General features: G+C 42.9%; 1 protein-coding gene across 8 annotated transcripts in view; it reads right to left on the reverse strand.

The window, feature by feature from the left end:
* Window positions 1–21,023, reverse strand: part of Zcchc2 (zinc finger CCHC-type containing 2) — a 51,472-nt gene that overhangs the window by 18,795 nt on the left and 11,654 nt on the right. For 6 of the 8 annotated variants that reach the window (XR_004946165.1, XR_004946166.1, XR_004946164.1 and 3 more), the window contains exons 3-7: window positions 17,794–17,870; window positions 15,694–15,765; window positions 9,343–9,455; window positions 3,685–3,779; window positions 1,112–1,195 (exon numbers count right to left, since the gene is read on the reverse strand). Coding sequence is in view for 3 of the 8 variants with exons in the window: in XM_036202021.1 (XP_036057914.1) it covers window positions 1,112–1,195; window positions 3,685–3,779; window positions 9,343–9,455; window positions 15,694–15,765; window positions 17,794–17,870 (441 nt within the window). In the remaining 5 variants the exon portion in view is untranslated. The remainder of the gene's footprint in view (window positions 1–1,111; window positions 1,196–3,684; window positions 3,780–9,342; window positions 9,456–15,693; window positions 15,766–17,793; window positions 17,871–21,023) is intronic. The other 2 variants (XR_004946167.1, XR_004946168.1) reach the window with 2 other exon arrangements.

Raw genomic sequence — 21,023 nt, forward strand, 5'->3', positions numbered from 1 at the left:
CCCATATTTTTAAGCCTGTAAGAAACACATATATCCATGTACCAGACCACTCTCCAGTTGCTTAAAAAAGGAAACAACTTGTGAGCTAAGGCAGAGGGTCACCCTTCACTCCACTCCTCCCCTTAAAGAAGTTAACGATCTCTAATTGTTGAAGCACTCCAGTGAAAGCTCCATTTTAACTACTTGCACATGTATGTACGCTCATAAACTCATATGGGGCTGTGGAGTGTTGAATATGCTACAAATATCCTTTAACTCCTGCCCAGCACACATATCACTATTTAGCTGAAACACTCATGCAACTCTCTGCATTTGTGGCTACAAACCATGCTGCAGCCAGCACATGGGCAAGTTTCAGAGATGCAGAATCAGCAGGCAGCAGCCATGATCTCCAGCTTCAGTGCATCTTGCCAAATTCTGTGCAAAAACGTTGGCAATTTACATCTTGTCCGTAATGACTGCGCTCTCGCTGCCACTGTGTGTGGCAGCAGACTTGAAAATGACTCACAGGCCTGAAGAATGTGCACTGTTGTCTGTCTGTCTTTTTCCTTCAATTTCTCAATTACCTGTGAGGCTATACACCTCTCAGCTTGAGGGGTTCATCACCCATAAATTCCTAAGATCTGTCTTTTACTCACATTTCTGTTAGGATGGCTTTTTCACGGATTTCTATACAAGGATCCTTCTATTGTCTTCTTTCGGTCAAATCCTCGCTAGTATCTCATCTGTGGACTGTCTTCTAAAATTATCTGGGCTCTTTGGTCATATATTAAATTCTTGCTTAGATTAGTCAAATGTATGGTCAGGATCTGCCTTATTAAAGAAAGCATTCTCTCCCCAGGTTTACACACGAAACTTGAAACTTTACATTTTACAAAGAGTTCTTATTCCCTTCAAAGCTTTGTGCACAACGAATGGTGGGGTCTGATTAATACATACTTCATATAGAAAGCCAATTGTGCCAACCATGGAGTGAGCAACCTCTTCTTTGCCCTCTGTACTGTAATGCCACTAACACATCCCAAGGCCCCTGTCTGTAACTGGGCTCTCTTTACTCTGTTCTGACCCTGTGTCAGTGTATGCAGACTTAGTCCAGTGAGTCTACGATTACCTTCTTCTTGACTTGAAGCTTCTGAGCTGTCTTCTTTTAAGTGTTCTAATATCTTAGAAGTCTTCAGAGAGGACTGTAAGTTATCTGCAGGAAATAATTCAATACTACTAACTCTGGGAAAATTATAATGGTGAGATAGAGAAAGTAAGTATAATGACTATCCCTCTGCCCCAAGAAGAGGAGAGTGAAGGGTCACTGGAGAAAAACCTTTCTCCAAGATAGGACCTTCAAGAGTGCACAGGTCTGTTTGAGTGGAGTCCTGGAGCAAGCTGCTCCCTCAGGCACCACTTGGCTGGAGCAAACCATCCACACCTGTCAGTCCCAGGATGCTCACTCACCAAAGGACCAAATGGAGAGTGTGCCTCTGCTATCTGCTGTCTAAACTTTTTAAGACTTCCAGTTTGTTGTACACTGTTACTTTTTAAAACCTCGTAACAACACTGTGGTGATACTGAACTGCTACAACACCCCACATTTCTGTTTTGTTACAGAGCAATGATTGTGGGTCAGCCCTGACCCACGGGACACATTCTGACAGCAGTGGATCCCAGACAAGGAGACTTAAGTCACTTAAGAGTGTAATACTGTTTGCTCAATAGTTATCTATCAACATATGGGACACTGTTCTCTGCCCCAGGGTAACAAAAGGTAGAGGTTTTTTGTTGTTTTTTGTTTGTTTGTTTGTTTTTAGGTGTGTAAGTGAACCCTGACAACACTGTGTTATTCTTTAGCAAAACAACTCACACATGTATAGACTGATGACAAGTTTCCCCACTATCCAAGATGTGTACATTCAACAGTATTTTACATGTTCAATCTTCAGATAAAATCTGCCAGGCTCCTTAGCATTGCTCATGAATTTAAAACCTTGCCAAGCCCTCAAGAGACTTTGCCTTATGTATATGCATACTTCCCATGTGGGTAGCTCTCCTGGGCATGTGATAAATCTGGGGTAGAAGCTTAACTTTGTTTCAACGCCTTTTTAGAATGAACCAGGTGCTACTGATAGATACTACTTAAGAAAATCTCACACTTTGACTTGGGGAGAAGTGTTGACTGTTAAGACTACAGAGCTCTGGAATAACCATGACTTTAAAAAGCACTGCCACTATTCAGACATAAATTCAGCCATGGAGCCACACAGTTGTACATCTTATTTCAGTCAACTAGTCATAGAATGGTACTTTTGATCCTCACTGCTAACTAGGTTCCAAACATTTAAGGCATACATATGCCGCCCCAGCAGTGAGTGAAACCTTGAAAACTAACACACTGCTTAACAGTTAGCCACACTTTTCATCTCTTTTCCTCAAACTGGGGAGGCATGCATTTTCTTTTTCCTTTAGGTATAGGAAAATGACAATTGAAAACAAAAGGAAAGATTTAAAGAAAAAATGTTCCTCAAAATATTGGCTGTGCTTAAAGTGAGTAGAAAATATCTATGAGACATATCAGCATTATTGGCAAAATATCTGTTTAAAAGTCAGGCTGAGGAAAATTTGTAGAAAACTGAACACAAGACAGGATTGATGAACACTGCAACAGGCAAGCAAAACAACACACGGAAGCCAGACTGTGAAACTTCCCGAACAGGTGATGCTGGGTCTGCACTCAGCAGCTGTGGGCATAAGGGTAGTGCAGTGACAGCTATGGACAGGCACCAGAACAGCAAGCAGCAGGCTCTAGAAAGAGATGGGCTTTCAAGCAGCTACAGTCTCTAAGGGGGCCAAGGGAAGCTCAAAGACTTTCACTAACACCTGGTTTTTTTTGTTTTTAAATCACAGAATTAACAAATACAATTTATCCCCAGAATGGTCCTGAGGTAAGGTTGCGTTTATGTGAACAGCAGTGGGGTTTTTTGTTTTTGTTTTCCAGACAGAGATTCTTTGTGTAGCGTTGGAGCCTGTCCTGGAACTTGCTCGGTAGCCCAGGCTAGCCTCAAACTTACAAAGATCCACCTGCCTCTGCCTCCTGAGTGCTGGGATTAAAGGCGTGGGCCACCCAGCAGTGTTTTTTAAGTAGTAGTTCATGAACAAAACAAAACCTATCTAAAACAACAGGAAGGTGGGGAAGGGACAGGAAAGGACAGCAGGCGCTGTCTAGCACAGGGTGGTTTTTAAATGCTTATTATCTAGAGTTGCATGAGATGGGTAAGGCTAAGTAAGGGACTGAACTGCCAGCACCGGATGGCACTCAGGAGGAAGGAACACTGCACACCAGTGTGGCCAACAGTTCTGCCGGGGAACTAAAGGGCGGATGTCCTGGTGGCCAGTCTGCTTGGTTGTATGACCTCCACTGCATCATTTTTAACAGTGCAGTGTAAAGTTCACTACAGAGGCCAAGTATTTCTTAACTGCATGTCTCTATTCCTTAGCTTTTAACTAAAATTCTTCAAGTTTGAACAACAAGATGGCACAGTAAGACACAAAAACCAAGCAACAAACAAACCCCATAAACACACACACACACACAGACACAATAAATAAATAAACCAACCAACAAACAAACCAACTAATAAATAAATGAAACAGAAACAGTTCCCAGATCTCCACAGAGGAACAGAGGGCACTTACGGAGGCTGTGTTGAGACTCCGAGGATAATGACCGGAAAAAGCTGCGTACTTTCTGACTCTGAAGGAAAGCCTGGGATGAAGTTGAAAATAGCTGCCTGTGCAAGAGGAAAAGTTACATGAACTGCCACGCACATATCTGTAGTCTCCTTCAGATCACAAAGCCAACTGAAGTCACTGCTGCATTCAAGCAGTGTGTGTGCATGTTCGTGTATGAAGGTTTGTGTGTACGTGTGTCTATGTGTGTGTGGGGGGTGGTCAAGCACCAGTGTGTGTGTGTGGAGGTAGGGGGTGGGGGTAGTAAGCCAAAGAAAGCATCATTTTCTGATATTATTTCCATAGGAGTGAGGAAACTTCAACAAAACTTATTTGTAAGAATCTATTAAACAGACTTATTTTTTATGGGGAAGTTTCAACCTGACCCCAACCCCACCCAAATAAAGGTTTTATTTCAGCTGTTCGCTTAGAGGGTCCAAAAGCTACCTTTACACTCAGAAAAAGGCCTGCAAAGCCTCCCTCTTCCTCATGCATGCTACTGTCCATCATCTGGCTGTTCTATCAAGGGACCTCCTCACATTCTGAGGAGAGGCTGGGAAATGTGGGATGTTTGGAGTTCTGGAAAATAGGGAGCACAGTGACAGGTTACCACCACATCACAAGGCAGGGTAAGTCTGCACCACACTGTGATTCTAATTTGCCTTAGAAGACAAAGGTCCTGCAGGAGGGCTGGGAACCGGACCTGCAGCCCTCAATTAGGGAAGAATCTGTCAATGCCTGTCCCCAGCCCTCTTTTTACTTATTTTTCCTAATTCTTTTTTTTTTTTTTTTCAAGACAGGGTTTCTCTGTGTAGTTTTGGTGCCTGTCCTGGATCTCGCTCTGTAGACCAGGCTGGCCTTGAACTCCCAGAGATCTGGCTGGCTCTGCCTCCCAGTGCTGGGTTTAAAGGTGTGCGCCACAGCCTCCTGGCTATTCTTGCTAATTATTATTCTGAGACAGGGTCTCAATAACAGTCCAGAATTGCCCTGAACTCATGTAGCTCATGCTAGCCTAGGTGACTGCAAGTCCATGCTTCTGGGCCGGGCTCCTCTTGCTTCTGCTTCTTTAGATTCTGTTTTCAATGTCCAACTCGTAGGAGTTAATTAAAACAAAACAAAACAAAACAAAAAAACTATTCTAAGTACTTTTTTGGAGACAGGGTCTCCTGCTGAACTCCTGAGCTCAAGTAATCTTCCTGTCTCAGGGTCCCAGTGCTGAGGACTATAGGAGCATACCAAGTCCAGCTTTTATAATTAACTTTGAAGTGAGAAATGACTTAACATTCCAAATGTCCTTTTTCCTACATGGCTACTGAGCTATCCCTGACAGTTAACCAACAACCTGGAAATTACCTTCCAATCTTAAAAGAGATAAATGGGACACAAAAACAGACTGATACACCTAGCATTTAAAATTTCATTTTAACCATCATGGCTAAATAACACAGAGACAAATTGTCACTGTTAATTCCTATTTCATTAAGAGCTAAGAAAGTCACAAAAATCTGGAGTGTTGGCAGCACGATCATGGTGGACATAATGGAACTTCCCAAGCATCAAGGCCAGCGCAGTTCATCCACTGATCCGTGTGCTATGTTCATCCACTGATCCGTGTGCTATGTGGGGAAGCTGGAAAAGATTCATCCCACTGGAAAAATGTTTATTCTTTCAGACGGAGAAGGAGAAAATGGAACCATTGAATTGATGGAGCCACCTGATGAAGAAATCTCTGGAATTGTGGAAGTAATTGGAAAAGTCACAGCCAAGGCAACCATAATGTATGCATCTTATGTCCAGTTTACGGAAGACTGTGTTTGCTTTGATCTTGAACTTTACAATGAAGCTGTGAAAAGTATCAATGCGTTCCCTCAGTTTTTTCCTTTTAGGGCTTGTACAACATGAATGAACTTCTTGAATTTTTTATGATTGCCAGTGAGCTACATTGAAAGCTATTAAAGAAGACTCCTTCAGTTTGAGGGAGAGACTCCTCTATTTTCTAATATTTAATTTGGTCTTTTTTATGTTTTTTTTTTTTTTTTGGTAAATCTACTATGTGACAGTTTACAACCAAGTCTTTTTAAAAATTTTTAAATTGCTACTTCTGCATATGGTCTCAATTCCTGAATAATAAAGCATTTGCTTTAACTTTAGATTTCTGCTATATAATAAAAATCAAAATAACAAAAAAGTCACAAAAATCTAAGCAGATATATAGATAAAAATTCATGATTTCATAAAACAAAACAAAACAAAACAAAACAAAACAAAAAACTGCTAACCTTATAGGAAGATAGAAGGAAAGCAAACCTAAGTCATGAGACAATTACCCATCTACCAAACCAGCCAGTTCTTAAAAATAGGGCTCGCTGGGCGGTGGTGGTGCACGCCTGTAATCCCAGCACTCAGGAGGCAGAGGCAGGTGGATCTCTGTGAGTTTGAGGCCAGTCTGGGCTACAGAGCGAGATCCAGGACAGGCTCCAAAGCTACAGAGAAACCCTGTCTTGAGAAACCAAAAAAAAAAAAAAAAAAGAATGGGGCTCAAAGCGTGCCCAGCTATGCCAGCTATGGAAAGACCTGCTCTGAGCAGGCACTGCTCTGAACAGGACGATCTTACTATTTTAGAAAGTAAGCCAACTTCAAATCATTTCTCCTCAGGAATGTTTTAGGTACAAACACTGGGTTACAAGGCAGATGGGACAGACTTTACAGCCACTCAAAATGATATAAGGATGGATGTGCTGGTACTACGTGCAGTCTCAGTACTTGACGAGCACAGGAGGAGGAACGCTAGCATCTGATGCCCCACACTGGTCTACACAGTATTTCAGGCCAGACAGGATTACACTGCATGACTGTCACAAAACCAAACAATAACATTTTAAAGAGCTAAATAATTTTAATTTAACTGCAGATCTTAATTAGAGGGCAAAGAATAAATTAAAACATCAGCAAAAATTATCTGAGCGAGAGGGATCTTTTTCTTTCTCTTCTGAATTTCCTCATGGTCTTTATTGAGTATCTGGTAGATTTATCATAAACCATAAGACTATCCAAGGACAGAGTCACTGTACACCAAGCACTATGCATTAAGACATACCAAACTGAGCTTATGAAGCTGCATCTCTCTCCACTGAGAAGCAAAACAGTGGAGCTTTTCTTCATTACTAGTTAGTATAGGTGGTCTAGCTAGGTTCAAAGCACATACTGAAGCCAATACAGACAGGGACCAGTGCACACCGACCTTGTGGTCCATTTAAGGGGTATATTCTGTAACCATTCATACACTAGAGGCTGTCATCTGGCTGTTTCATGCTCAGTCCCAGGCAGGCCCTAGGCCCACACCACTAGACACACCCTAGCCCTACAGTTCAGCTGCATGCAGTTCTCTGAGTACTGTATCAGCTGCAGAGACCCTCTGGGAACCATCAGCACCTCCTGGAGCTTGCTGGAATCAGAATCCTCTGCCCACCCCAGTACTGGAGAATAAGGACCCACACTTTCACAAGGTTCCCCCAGAAGTATACAAGCCCTCTGAAATCTGAACACACAGGCACTCAAGAATTCAATTATCCACCTGCCAAACCTTTCCACGGTGTCATCTGAGACTTCACAAATTAGCTGTCGAGCTTGTATGCCCTTATTCTTAAACTCAAGGCTGCAGCTTTCTTCACAGCTGTACTGGTGGAAGGTGTACTCATGTGCCTCTAAGCCCTTGACCTGCCAATCAACCTCTCCTTCCCCATTTTACCCAGACTACAGCCACTGAGTTGCCAACTTTTAGATCCACCTTCCACATTCACATGCAGTTTCAGAACCAGCCTCAGTTTCTCTCCCACCCTAAGTCATGCACGGATCACTTGGTAATGACGTGGGTGTCTGAAAGGGTAATCACTCTGGGATCCATCTCATCCAAGTCATTTTCTTCCAGTCACACTTTGGATTTCATGATTCAATGGCAATAGGTCCCACTCCAGATTCTTGCCTATCTCTATTGGGGAGCAAGCACTCTTGCCTTCCCCCTCCTTGGCCATACCAATCCCAACAACACTCTGTGACACAGCTGCCATTAGGAAAGCAAACCCGAGGAGCCTCACTTAAGCCTGACCCTGAGCCATGTGGTCATACTTTCACTTAGCCTTTTAATAACTAAGTTTCCAGTGAAACACCAACTGTTTCCTTGGCACCTTGGAGGGGTAACCTAGTAACTGTCACGGCCATGCTCTAACCCCCAGCATGTAAGCAACTGCTCCACTCCAGGACGACTGTCTCAGACATCCCATGCCAATACCTGACGTGACTCTTCGTGCTTTATGACCTGGAGCACTCCCATGATTCTCAGCACTGTGTGTTCTACATGACCAGATTCACTTACTCCACTCTTCTCAGTACAGCTCAGATTTGAATGCTCACTTTCCCAAAACTGAACTACTGTCCTAAAATCGCTTGCCTTGTGCTACTGTTCTAGGACAAATGCCAAACGCAGCCATCCACTTTCTTTATACTTAGACTGGGGTTGCTGAAAAGATGTCTTCTTCTTCTTCTTTTTTTTTTTTTTTCCTTTGAGACAAGGTTTCTCTCTGTAGCTTTACGCCTTTCCTGGAACTCACTTGGTAGCCCAGGCTGGCCTCGAACTCACAGAGATCTGCCTGGCTCTGCCTCCCGATTAAAGGCATGCGTTTCTTCTAATGAATACAACAGGGAAGCTGATGTCATTATAAACCTGCTTACTTGACCTTCAGGTATTCCCCATTCCCACGTAGCTTCTCAGTTTCCTTCACTCAGTTATTCTCTTAGCTTTTGTACATAGTGCATTTTTTGTTTTGTGCTAAAGACAAGGTCTTACTATGTAGCCTTGACTGGCCTCAAATTCTCTAAGTAGCAAGCTGGCCTCGAATTCAGAGATCCATGTGTCCAAGTTCTGGCATTAAAGTTGTGGGCCACCACATCCTGCCTACAGAATTGTGAGTCCCCTTTCCTCTCTAGCATTTGATCCTTCGGTCTCTCCATCCCTATGCAAACCTTGTATGCCAATATAAGACACCTTTCAAATTCCCATCATGAAACACATTAACTTCTTTATACCTACACTTGTGCATTTGTGGGGTAGGGGAGGACCCTGTATCACTATTGCCCTGTTGACCCCTAACTCTTGGGACACGGCTCTGGGAGTGAACACAGGAAGGATTTAAACACACCCGACACCATATTTAACCTTCATCTAAGCAACACATATACTTCCAATGGTGCAACAACTTCACAAGAGTAAAGACCTGACCTTACTTAACCAGCACTCAGTTACAAGAAAGCAATGGCAGTGAACACATGCTTGGGAAGGTTACTTCCTTTCACTCCCTGGACTACTCAGTCTCTCCCAAGCCTAGCTACTGGACAAGAACATCTTTAATAAAAGTTTATGGAAAAACAACAATAAAAACCTAAGAGGTTTAACTCACAATACCTTCAGGTTAAAAGAATCAAACTTATGCTGTTAGAGAAAGAAAGAATACAGTAACAAACAGGGCTGCTACCTTCGACTTTGAGCCCAGGCCTATCCAAAGGAAGCGTCTCTCATCTCCCTCAACAGCCTGTCCTAAGCACTTGTGGCCAGAGGCTGGTGGCTGTTACCTTAGGATGGGCTCCAGGTCAGGGTGCCGCCGCTCTTCCCTTTTTAAAGAACCCTGATTCAGGGCTCTTAAGATGGTCTTGTCAAAAGTCTCAGAAGACAATTCCTTTGGAAGCTACAAGAGAAAAACACAATATCCAGTGCTGAGTTCTTCACTTAAATATATGAACAAACATAAATAAACTTTAAAAGAAATGCCTTCTCCTTGTTAGCCATCCCAAAGCACTCTTTCCAAGGCACCAGGCTGAAGTGGTAGAGGTCTGCTCTACAGGAAGCAGACCTCATGGGGCTCACCCAGGTGCACAGCATGCCTTCAGTGTACAGCATATGGACCCCACACTCAAGGCCCTCTCCCCCATGAGGTGACATCCATCAGAGCTTCCAGCTAACTGAGCATTCTGCACGGTAGAGCTGGCACTTTAGTCCTGGAGCACTACTCTGAAATGTGTTATCTCTGCCTCTATAGTTACCGGTTTTGTGCTTCCTGCTTCTCACATTTTAATCTCAGGCAATGCTGGACAATTAAAGGCTACAAGCCACATAAAGAACGAAGCTACGAAAGCTGGGGCAAACTCTTGCCATTTTACTGACACCAAAACCACCCATCAGAGCTCGTGGTGGTTCCGTGGATAAAGTGGGTGGGGAAGTGACTCTTCCACGCTGTCCTCTCAGCTTCTCCATGTACCAGACACTGCACAACCCACATCCACAATCATAAAAACAAAACAAAACATGGCGGCTGTGCCCAATAAGCAGCTGTGCTAGACTCTGTAAGAAAGTATCATTTGGCCAAGAAAAATATTTAAATGAAACCAAACTCTTATCACATTATTTAACTTGTTTAACTAAAAATATTCCTAAAAAAATGGGTTCTAAAACTAAGTTTTTCAAGAATTCAATTTTGATTTTTGTGATTAACTTCTGATGAATTTCTGTCACTTTCACTAAAATCAAAAATAATTAAAGTAAGAGTAGAGTTATAACCTAAGGAGTCAGAGACATAAATCTACAGAACTTGGTTTACAAAGTAAACATTCTTCTAGGCAACACAGTGCTCAAACAGAGCCACAGAGAGGGCAAAGGTGGTGGTACTGAGATCCAGCGACTAGGGCACTGGGACGTTTGGACAATGTCTGCTAACCACTGTGGGGAAATCACAAAACCAACGCATCTACACCCTACTATGGAAATCATGACCTCCAGCCCACCAGCCTAAAGAAACCAATTCTGAATCAACACATTTTCCAAATAAACACTATTAATTTCAAAATTGACACTTTGACCTTAGCATACTAATAGAGAATTTTGACAGTAGGTATTTATTACAAATTTTGAACATTAGTAAAAAATGTTTATTTAGTGTGCATAGTGTATGTACAAGTATATGTATGAACATGTATGTATGCAGGTGTCTGTATGTGCAGGGGATGCCACAAGTTGACCCCAAGTGTCTTCACTATTGCTTCCCACCTCATCTTTTGAGACAGGGTCTCTCTCACTGAACCCAGAGTTCACCAAATAGCTTGACTGTGTGGCCAGTGATCTCATAGTATTCACCTGTCCTTCAACACTCCAACACTCGGGCCACAGACATAGCCAACTACACTCAGCTTTTACATGGGTGTCTTTGCTTATGTGGCAAACACATCTACAAGAAAACTATCTTCCCAGTACACTGACAAAAAAAAAAAAAAAAAATCAGCCTTGGCAGAGTAATCTATTTCAACTGAGGACTCTATCATCATGCAAAGTGCCACCGAGTTAACGACAATGTTCACATTACTGGGCTGAGTGTGGACATGTAGTCATTAGTATGCAATCTAGTTTATTTTCATGTTGCTTTTGTCTTTTTTCCAGGGCCCACTCAGTTGGAAGAGAAGTTTATTTGCTAAAAATAAGGCGTTAAAGTGTGTCTTTTATATTCTATTTTATATTGGATTTTTCTCCTCTTAGTTTTAACAGATCTAGTCCTGTGTTGGCCTCTGCACAATCTCAGAGTAATGAAAGGTTTTGTATCTAGATACAAATTTATCTTTGAAAATGCCAAAGCCTAATGTGCAGCCATTTAATCATTATTTAATTTTTCTTGTTAACAAAGTTAGCAAGAATAAATGGTTGATTCACATTAGGGAGTTGTAGCCTTCACCTCAAGGAGTTTCCTAAAAGGGTCCATGGTACAAGTGGGGGAGAAGTGTCCTTATTTGCAACCATTTTAATCTCCCATTTTGTGGTTTTGGATCTAACCTTGATGACAATTTTCTTGGTCAACACACATCTCTTGATTAGAAGCCTCAAGACCATCACTGATATCACGGGCAGGTTATCTGTCAGCTGACAGTCTTTCCAAGTATGATCCACTATCTTCTCCTGTGTATTAGTAGCTTTGCTGGAACTAGCTCATCAAGACTTTGGCATCCAAGGATCTTGAACACAACAACCTAAGCTGATCAGTCTTATCTCCACATTCATAAAAGCCTGTATCTCTTCCCTTGCTTCATTAAGGAGTGCACCCTGAGGTTGGCCCTCACTGAAGAAGTCCTTTACTCTGAAAAGGGGCCATTCAACTTAACTGTGCTACAAATGCTAAACCTGTCTTTCCTACTGATCCATCGCCTACACACTTTAATAGCCTACAATTGTAATGTCAAGACCCTGACTGAAAGCCAGGTTGCCACCTTTCAACATTTGGAGGAGAGATCCCAGGCTGAGGGCAACACTGTCAGCTGAACCACAGGATTCTGGTTTGGTTTCTAAGCCACACAGTAGGTTAGTTCCAATGCAGCCTTGCCAATCCTATTCTTCAGCTCAGGGGTCTCTAAAGTGGACTCCAGAGGCCATGGAGTAGTTTCCTCCTCGTTAGACATGGCTGGGTCTGGTGTGATGAGTTGCCTCAATCTGGGAACTGCTGTACAGCTGAGGAAAACACTACACAGGCACCAGCAGTTGACCCATTCTAATGCCGGACAGTGAGTTCTGGTACTCTTTAAGACGGACTGCAGTTTGTCTACAACTGTTCTGGACAGTCATTATAAAACCTCCTCCAATGCACAGTACATGCCCTCACTCTCGTTAGCAAGCATCCAAACTCCTGTTCTGTTCTCAGAAACTGTGGATACGACAGCAAAGGAAGAAATGACAACTGAGCGGCTGTGGTAATATGAAAAACAAAACTGGAAGGGGCCAGGACACAGAGGGCAGAAGCTGCTGTTTCCCCAAGAGAGAACTCAGCAAGCCCCAACACCAACCCCACTTCTGGAAACTGTGCAGCGCAACAATAAGCACGCCCGTTCACAGTACACTACACAGGCGCTCAGAAGGGCAGGTCCTGCTCTGAATTTCTACAAACAATGCTGACGACGGGAGAAGGCAACGTGAAAAATATTTGACAATGTATGACTATGTGAATGGCAATCATTCCTATAAAGACAGTGAAGATTATCCCGGGTAAGAGTGGCGTTCATACATTTAGGAAAAGCTCTTTAGTCAAACGCTGGCTAAGCAGAGGGGTTAATTATCACAACCCTCAAGAATGAATTAGGCATCTGGGGGTTGTGTTGCTGTTGGCTTTTAGAAAAACTATGTGACAGAAGAAATGTAATCTGTCAAAACACACCACTGCTGAAGCTTGCAGAGACACAGAAGAAAGGAGACTGCCAGAAGCCAGGCCACAGCCTGGCAGAGGGGTCTGTGCTGCTCACTGAACTCTCGCAGAAGAGAGATAAAGAGGTGTCAACCTCACACACAAGCTGGCATCAAGTAACCTGGCCTTGACAGGTGGCAGCGTCTTTAGCCCCGGCTCTGTACCCCGTGGAGCTCACTCTCCAACACTGGAGTTGTGCCCCTGAAGAAGATGACAGAAGGAAACAGAGCATCCTGTTGCCAACCCAACCGGTGGCTGCTCATAAGTGCTTACTTAACTTACATTAAACCCTGGCAAAAGTGTCCTATCAAGACACAGGAGAGCTGGCAATAAGCACAAGAGGGCCACAGATGTATGCAAAGGAGAGCAGGCCGACCCAAGTCCCCTGCTTAGTCCTCAGAAGCCGGCACAGATGTATGCAAAGGAGAGCAGGCCGACCCAAGTCCCCTGCTTAGTCCTCAGCTGGCCAGTGGCTCTCTCCCACCAGCAATGCTCTCAGCACCTGGCAGGGCCACAGCCACTCGCTTCTCTGACACCTTTCTGACTGTTCCCCAAAGTCTGGCAGAAAGAGGCCAGTGGTCAGAATGCCCACCTTTCTATCACAGGCTGTGCAGGACTGATAAGTTAGAGGAGGGACACCGGCCCCGGTGACTAGAAATGAATGAAGCTCACTTTACATGCTATCAGTAACTCGAATGGGTCAGGGAGTTCTCAGCCATTAACTGAGAGAACCCAGAAACCTACATAAAACTAAGTACTACTGGTCAAAACAAACATACAGACAAACAAAAATAAGAAACACACACACCCACCAATAAAATGACTTCCAAGGGCATTCTGCTATGCTCATAGATGAGTGCCTTATACAGCCAGCATCAGAGAAGCTTCCTCCTTCAGCAGATGGGAACTAATACCCACAACCAGACACAGAAATCCTGGAATACACAGTTCTAAATGGAATTTATCTATCTAATCCCTCTCCTCTGAGTTCAGGGAACCTCACAGAAGAGGAGATAGAAAAAAATTTGAGAGCCAGAGGGGACAGAGGACAAAGGAGAGCAAGGCTCCTATGAACTCAGAGATGAAGCAGCAGGCACAGGGCCAACAGGGGTCTGTACTAGGTCCTCTGAATGTTACGGCTTTCAGTTTAGTATTTCTGTGGGGTTCCTGAGTGTGTGGACAAATGGGTCTCTGATTCTTGTGCCTTCTCTTGGGACACTCTTCCTTCTGTTGGTTAGCCTTGTCCAACTTCAATGTGATGGTTTTTATTTTATTATATCTTATTTTGTCATGTTTGGTTCTTAGCTCTTAGAAGCCTGTTCTTTTCTAATGAGAGACAGAAAAGGAGTGGATCTGGATGGAAGGGGAGGTGGGAAGGAACTGTGGAGAACGGAGGGAGAAAAAACTAATCAGGTTATATAGTATGAGGAAAAAAAAAATTTTTCCCCTTCCAGACAGGGTCTCTCAGTGTAGTTTTGATGCCTGTCCTGGATCTCACTCTGTAGACCAGGCTGGCCTCGAACTAACAGAGATCCATCTGGCTCTGCCTTTGGAGTGCTGGGATTAAAGGAGTGCACCACCTCTGCCCAGCCTCAAAAAATCTATTTTTAAAAGCAGGGGAGGGGAAAAAAAAAGAGAGAGAGAAAATTCAGTTTAAAATAAGCCACAGGAAAAAGAAACTATTCAATTGACGTAATCTACACAGACTAACAAATCCAGCAAACTAACATTCTGATAGTGTATCAGAGAATCCGTCACCAGCATTCTGCTCAAAGCCCTCAGTCTGGTAGAAAATCAGTCCCTTGCAGAGTTAAGAACCAAGTAACACCCATGATCTGAACAGAAGACACACAGAATGACAAGCACACAGCGTGAAACCCAGCAAAATCCTCCAGTGTCAGGTGCTATCAGTTCAGTAATAACACCTTCACACAAAACAGGTAACTGCATTAGGACTATTTCCTGTTTCTGGATTTCTCAGCTTTATCTCCCTGTTAACAAACTGTAAAGTATTTGCTTGCAATAGTATTTGCTGAGCAATAGTAATTTATTAATCACACAGACCTAGGTCCCCTTTTATTGTTTCTTTCATTTTTCAATTAAATCTAATTAGAAGACTTTATTCACTAGAACAGGTAAGGATGTACACAACACAGATCTGTAGCAGACAACTCCATCGTCATCTCTTGTTCTGGATGGGGTGGGAGAACACAACACAGATCTGCAGCAGACAACTCCATCGTCATCTCTTGTTCTGGATGGGGTGGGAGAACACAACACAGATCTGCAGCAGACAACTCCATCGTCATCTCTTGTTCTGGATGGGGTGGGAGAAGGGCAGACTCCGAGGAAGAAAAGGAGTAAGACTCAAGAAAAGCCCACAGATGGAGAGCTTCACACAGCTGTTAGGTACCACAGGAAGTAAGCCTCTTCTCACCGCAGACAACTGTCTAGGGGGAAGAGCCCTTACCTTAAGAAGAAACATCTCTGCAGGGAGCTAGGAATGGGGACACATTTTCTAAAGTGAATCCCTTTGCCATTTATGCTGGCAATGTAAGGTAAGAGATACACAATGTAACATTTCTACAACTCACATTCTTTCAGTTGGAGTCAACCTATGTGTGTTTTCATTTCTTGTTGATTCCTTTGACACTGAAATTTTAGGAATCTTTATATCATATACAAATCTTAACAACAAAATCTATAATTTTACCTTCAGTAGAAATTCCTGTAGCTCTTGGTAGGTTTTTGTTACTGTTGTGACTGAAAGGTCAGACCAATTTACCTGATTTAAGAAAACACACATATTGTATGGTTATTGCTTAGGCAGGAACCGGCTGGGGAAAAAGCCATGTGTAAAACAAAAGGCCTTACTTAAAATTTTAAGATTAGCAATTAGAAATATAAAGTTCATCCAGCATTATCACAGCTTCTATAAATGTACATTGACATTCTACTGAAAAAAAGTTTTCCAATAATTTCTTTTAAGTTGCACTTAAAAAAAAAAAGCAGTGTTAAAACCTAACTATATTTTAGTAATTTTCAGGAACGTTTTGTTTTTCTGGTTAAGTACAAAAATGATACAATGACAGGGTAGAGGCAAAAGATAAAATCCTGTTCCTGACGCTCACTAATGTACACTTCCAGGAGAAACAGTCAATGCAGACTGTCCCTCTTTGGTACCATTTTACAGCTGAGGGAGATTTGTCTTCTGAAAAGATACCACTGATTCCAGATGTTTTAAATCCTAGCAAGACGCTTTATCAAGTCGGATTACCTCCATTTTCTTATAGAGAAAATGAGCTAGGACTGGGCTCGGCTGTGCTGGCTCCCAGACACTAAGAATTCTGTGGGCTTTAATTTCTACTGTCCAACTGTTTGACTTAAGCAACTACCTGAGATATGCTCATCTCTAAGTCTTGGCATCAATCATATCACAATTAAATAATGCATACAAAATTCCACCTAGCAACCCTGTTTATTGGCTGGTACATTTCTTAAATGATGATCACCTACGTGGATAGGTAGATACCAGGGTAGACACGACAACCGAGTCTGAGTTCAGTCTCATGTCAGAGTCACATAAAACCCTGTAAACATGCAGGAGTTTCTACCAGTCACCATTACTTCAAAGACTGGGACTTGGGCCAGGTGGGTGTTGGCCAAGAGCAGCTGGGTGTTAAGAAGGCTCTAGAGAGGGAGCATTTGAGCCAGATGTTAGCTGTGGTCCAGGGTAAGGAGGAAAGTCTGACAGAAAAGCTGTGTACTCCGACAACTAACGGAGAAGCCAGCATGTAGAGTTTCAAGGGCAAAGAGCCAAATATGCCAAAAGTGAGACCAATGGAAACTGGAAATGGAAACCACAGAGTCAAGGATTTTTCTCCTTCAGAGTAGAAGTTAAAGTTTTAAAATCCATTCAACAAATGTACTGAGCAAGGCAGACACTGTACGATGGCAGGAGATGAGGATGAGTGCTTCCAGAAGATGGTCTACTCAAGGATGGGTGGGAGCTGTAGTGGCAGCAGTCTGCAGAGCAAAGAGAAAACATAATACCAGAGGACTAGAAGAGTCCTCAGGAAAGAAGGACAGTCAGAACGTGGTAAGCAGTGCCCGTGAGAAGACCCGTATGGAGCTGCAGAGAACCCTGGTTTCACTCCATGGAGCTGCAGAGTGCGTGAGAGCCGATCTCAGCAGGCTCCACGGTGCAGCTGCAGCCCCCAGGGAAGCAGGCGGAAAGTCTTACCCTGGCAGTAACAGAATCTGACTGGACCCTGGGGTTCACAGCCAACAAGATGACAAAGCCACAAAGCAGGATGAGAAACTCCACGAGGAGCAGGGAAGCGGGGCGGTGATGCCAGGGCAGAGAAGGGCAGTGGTCTGCAAACACTTGTGAAAATATTTGCTTTTCCTTTTTAAAGATACACCTTACACCTTTAACAGTCCTCCCCAAGTCTAAGGTCCTTATCTTTAAAAACCACCTTACACCTTTTTAACAGTCCTCCCCAAGTCTAAGGTCCTTATCTTTAAAAATCACCTTACACCTTTTTAACAGTCCTCCCCAAGTCTAAGGTCCTTATCTTTAAAAATCACCTTACACCTTTAACAGTCCTCCCCAAGTCTAAGGTCCTTATCTTTAAAAACCACCTTACATCTTTAACAGTCCTCCCCAAGTCTAAGGTTCTTATCTTTAAAAACTGCCTTACACCATCTACCTGCCTGCCTGCCTACCTTTTGTCTTTAAAGTCGTAAACTGGCTAGCAGTTAGTTCTTCTAATTTATTGTGGTGCATCTTTTGGGGGTGAGCATAGCTTACTTTGAACGTGTACTCCCAATATTTGTCAGCCCTTTTTCTCTGGACTCCTTTCAACATTATCTTCTCAATGTGTACAGCTGAAAGAAAGAACACACACATTCGGACTGTGTTAGAGATCACACACATATTCAGTTACGTAAAGTAATCCTGTAACTTGACAAATGCCAGCTATTTACTTAAGCTTCACACTGACCTTAACTCATGAAACAGATCCACACTAATATGCCACATATCTATGAGTGGATGTTTCCTATGTATGTTAAGACGCTGAATGCCCAAGAGTGTCCAACAGTCAACAACAAAAACAAACAAAAACCCGAAGATATTTCACTGAAGATTTTTCTTTAAAGGGTAATAATGAAAATTCTTATTCATATTATCACAATACAGTACTTTGGGATCAACTAAATATATACGGCTTGTTCAATTATTTATATATAATAGGAATAAATTAGAAAAAATCTAGTTTCCTTCTTTTTATTTGTATAAGTGTTTTGCCTGCATATATGTATGTGTACCACAAGCATGCCTGGTGCCCACAGAAGCCAGGGGGGATTCTGTATATCCTGGAACTGGTAAAATGTACTATAAACAGCACTGTAAGGAAAAAGGAAGTCTCACTGTGAAAGAACCCTATGTAGAGTTACTACAGAGATGGAACAGTGGATACAGGTGACAGTGAACACGAAAATAAACAGTCTATTCACAAGCTCAAAATACATGCACCCCCAGCCACTCACTTTATAGCCCCTTCAGTAAACCCTCATCACAGAAAATAAAACAAATGGGGGTGTGATCTAAAAAGGCCACTCTACAAAGTACAACACAAGGACGTGAAGACAACAGACAAACCAGGGAAACAATACTTACTTGATGCTGAGGCGGCAACATCAGAAGCTGACAATAATGAACTTGATAATGGTGGCAGAGAAGAGGCTGGGGGTGGGGTGGGGACACGGGTCACTGCTGGATTCAGGGGAATGATGACAAAGGGACAGGGTGACTCACTGTGCTTTAGAAGAAGTGTAAGTAGCAAGGGCACAGAAGTGAGACTAAGACTGTGACACACCATGGAAGGTGAGCAAGCAGAGCATGAGGCACAAAACACAGAAATGCAGCAGGGAACGCATTTAGAATAAGCAGGGGGAGTACTAACAGCACTTTCTCTAACTTTCAAAATCTACGATTTGATGGCCTGCTTCAAGCCAGCCTCTCCTTTGTGCTTCAAAAATAATGAGGGTGAAGGGAGGCAAAAAATTCTCAAATACCAGATGGTAAGTCTCAGACCTGTGTAATGTTACAATGACCAAAGAGGGATGGAAAGGTCTGTGTTCCCAAAAACTGCTGTATGAAATCACATAAAGGATGAAAAAAGTAAAACCTTCCTGAACTAGTCTGTATTAAAAAACAGAGCAGCTGGGGCTGTGGATGGAGCTGCCCTGGCAGAGTGCCTGTCTAGAAAGCACTAAGTCCTGGGTTTGTTTGATCCCAGAACAGCACAGAAGGAGGCATGTGGACTGTGGACAAGGCCAGCTTGGGTCATTTAGTATGCTGTTTCAAAAAAAGAAGAAACAAGACAGGAACAGAGGCATGTGTGGTTCCATTTCTGCAAACTGTTGGGTTCTTGGCTTTCTGTCTTCTGTCTGTCTGTCTGTCTGTCTGTCTGTCTCTCTCTCTCTCTCTCTCTCTCTCTCTCTATATATATATATATATATATATATATATATATATATATATATAAATTGGGAGGCAGAGGCCGACGTGGACTGTCTTCATTAATCACTGCCCACCTCATTTTGAAATGCTATCTTACTGAACCTGGAGCTGACTGGTTCTGCTAAGTGTCTCAATGGTCAGCCAGCTCTAGGGACCCTCTGTCTTCATCTCCCCAGCACAAGAATCACAGGCTGTGCCTGGCTTTTCGCATGGATGCTAGGGATCAGATTTCCAAGTCCTCATGCTTGCAGAACACTTCATCAACTGAGCCATCTATGTTCCCAGCCCTTAGTGTTCACTGTTAGTGGAGAGGGTTGGAGGTGGGCATGATGCTGCTCCCCGAAGGACATGTGCCTTTAGCTTCATCTTGGATTTCCAGTTATACCTGCTGTCACCTCTCTTAACGCTCACCAACTAAAACCAGAGCATATATTACATACCATGCTTTTAACAGAAATGAAGGGCTATACACATTTTCACCTTAAAATTACCTGCTGCCATTTTAAACAGTCTTCATTTTTCTCAATTGTTTTAAGAGAACAAAACATTATAAAATTTCAAGTTTCACATCAGGTCACTCTATGCTCAATGAGCTGACCTGAAGTAGTTTGTGGCTAAAGCTTAGTTGGGGGAATACTTTGATGTCTTAACCTGGGGTGGTCATTTGATAACATTCTTCATAACTAAACAGACGTAGTTCTACCCAGGAAAACCGTACACCAAAAAGACAAGAACTAAAAGGAGGCATACTGACACAGATTCAGAGTTGTGACTGAGCATGTCTTAAGCGTCTTTGGCTCATCTACAACCTGAGTCCATGGCAGCCCACATTGTTTCAAATTTTCTCTTAGTATGGGCTCATGGACTCCCCAAATGCAAAGAAAAAGAGCTTTCAAGCTCATTTCTTTTTAGATGAAAATGTGCTATTCCTCTTTAAAACTGCATGGAAAGTGGATTTGTGAACAATGTCTTCATTCTCTTACTATGAACTCTGTTGATGTTCTTTCTTCCTTTCTTTTTGGTTTTAGTAGACATTGGCCACGTTCCATAGATGAAACACTTTACTAAGTACTTAGGGAGTAGGAGAAAGTCTTTGCCCTCCAGAAACACACAGAGGTTTAAGAGAGAGCCAAAAAGACAATTGTCTGTGACACAGGCTAGCACATGTGAGAGGACATTCCAAGGCTGCAGAGAAAGGAGACCCTACAACACTGAAGGTGTTGTGAGCATTGCTTTTGGGCAAAAGTCCAGGACCAATGAATGGGATTTCTCTAAAAAGAAAAGAGTTCAGAATTAAATAGAACTGGGGCTAGTGATGCAGCTAAGTTGATAGAGTGTTTACCTGGCATGCATGAGCCCTGAATCTGCTCCTGAGCACCACATAAACCAGGTCTGGGAGCACAGGCCTGTGATCCTAGCACTTGGGAGATGGAGGCAGAAGGCCAGCTTTATTATATAGTAAGTCTGGGGCCACCTTGGGCTATGTGAGACCCTGTCTCAACCAACCAACCAAC

Source organism: Onychomys torridus, chromosome 11 (assembly GCF_903995425.1).
Source record: "Onychomys torridus chromosome 11, mOncTor1.1, whole genome shotgun sequence".
Lineage (NCBI taxonomy): Eukaryota > Metazoa > Chordata > Mammalia > Rodentia > Cricetidae > Onychomys > Onychomys torridus.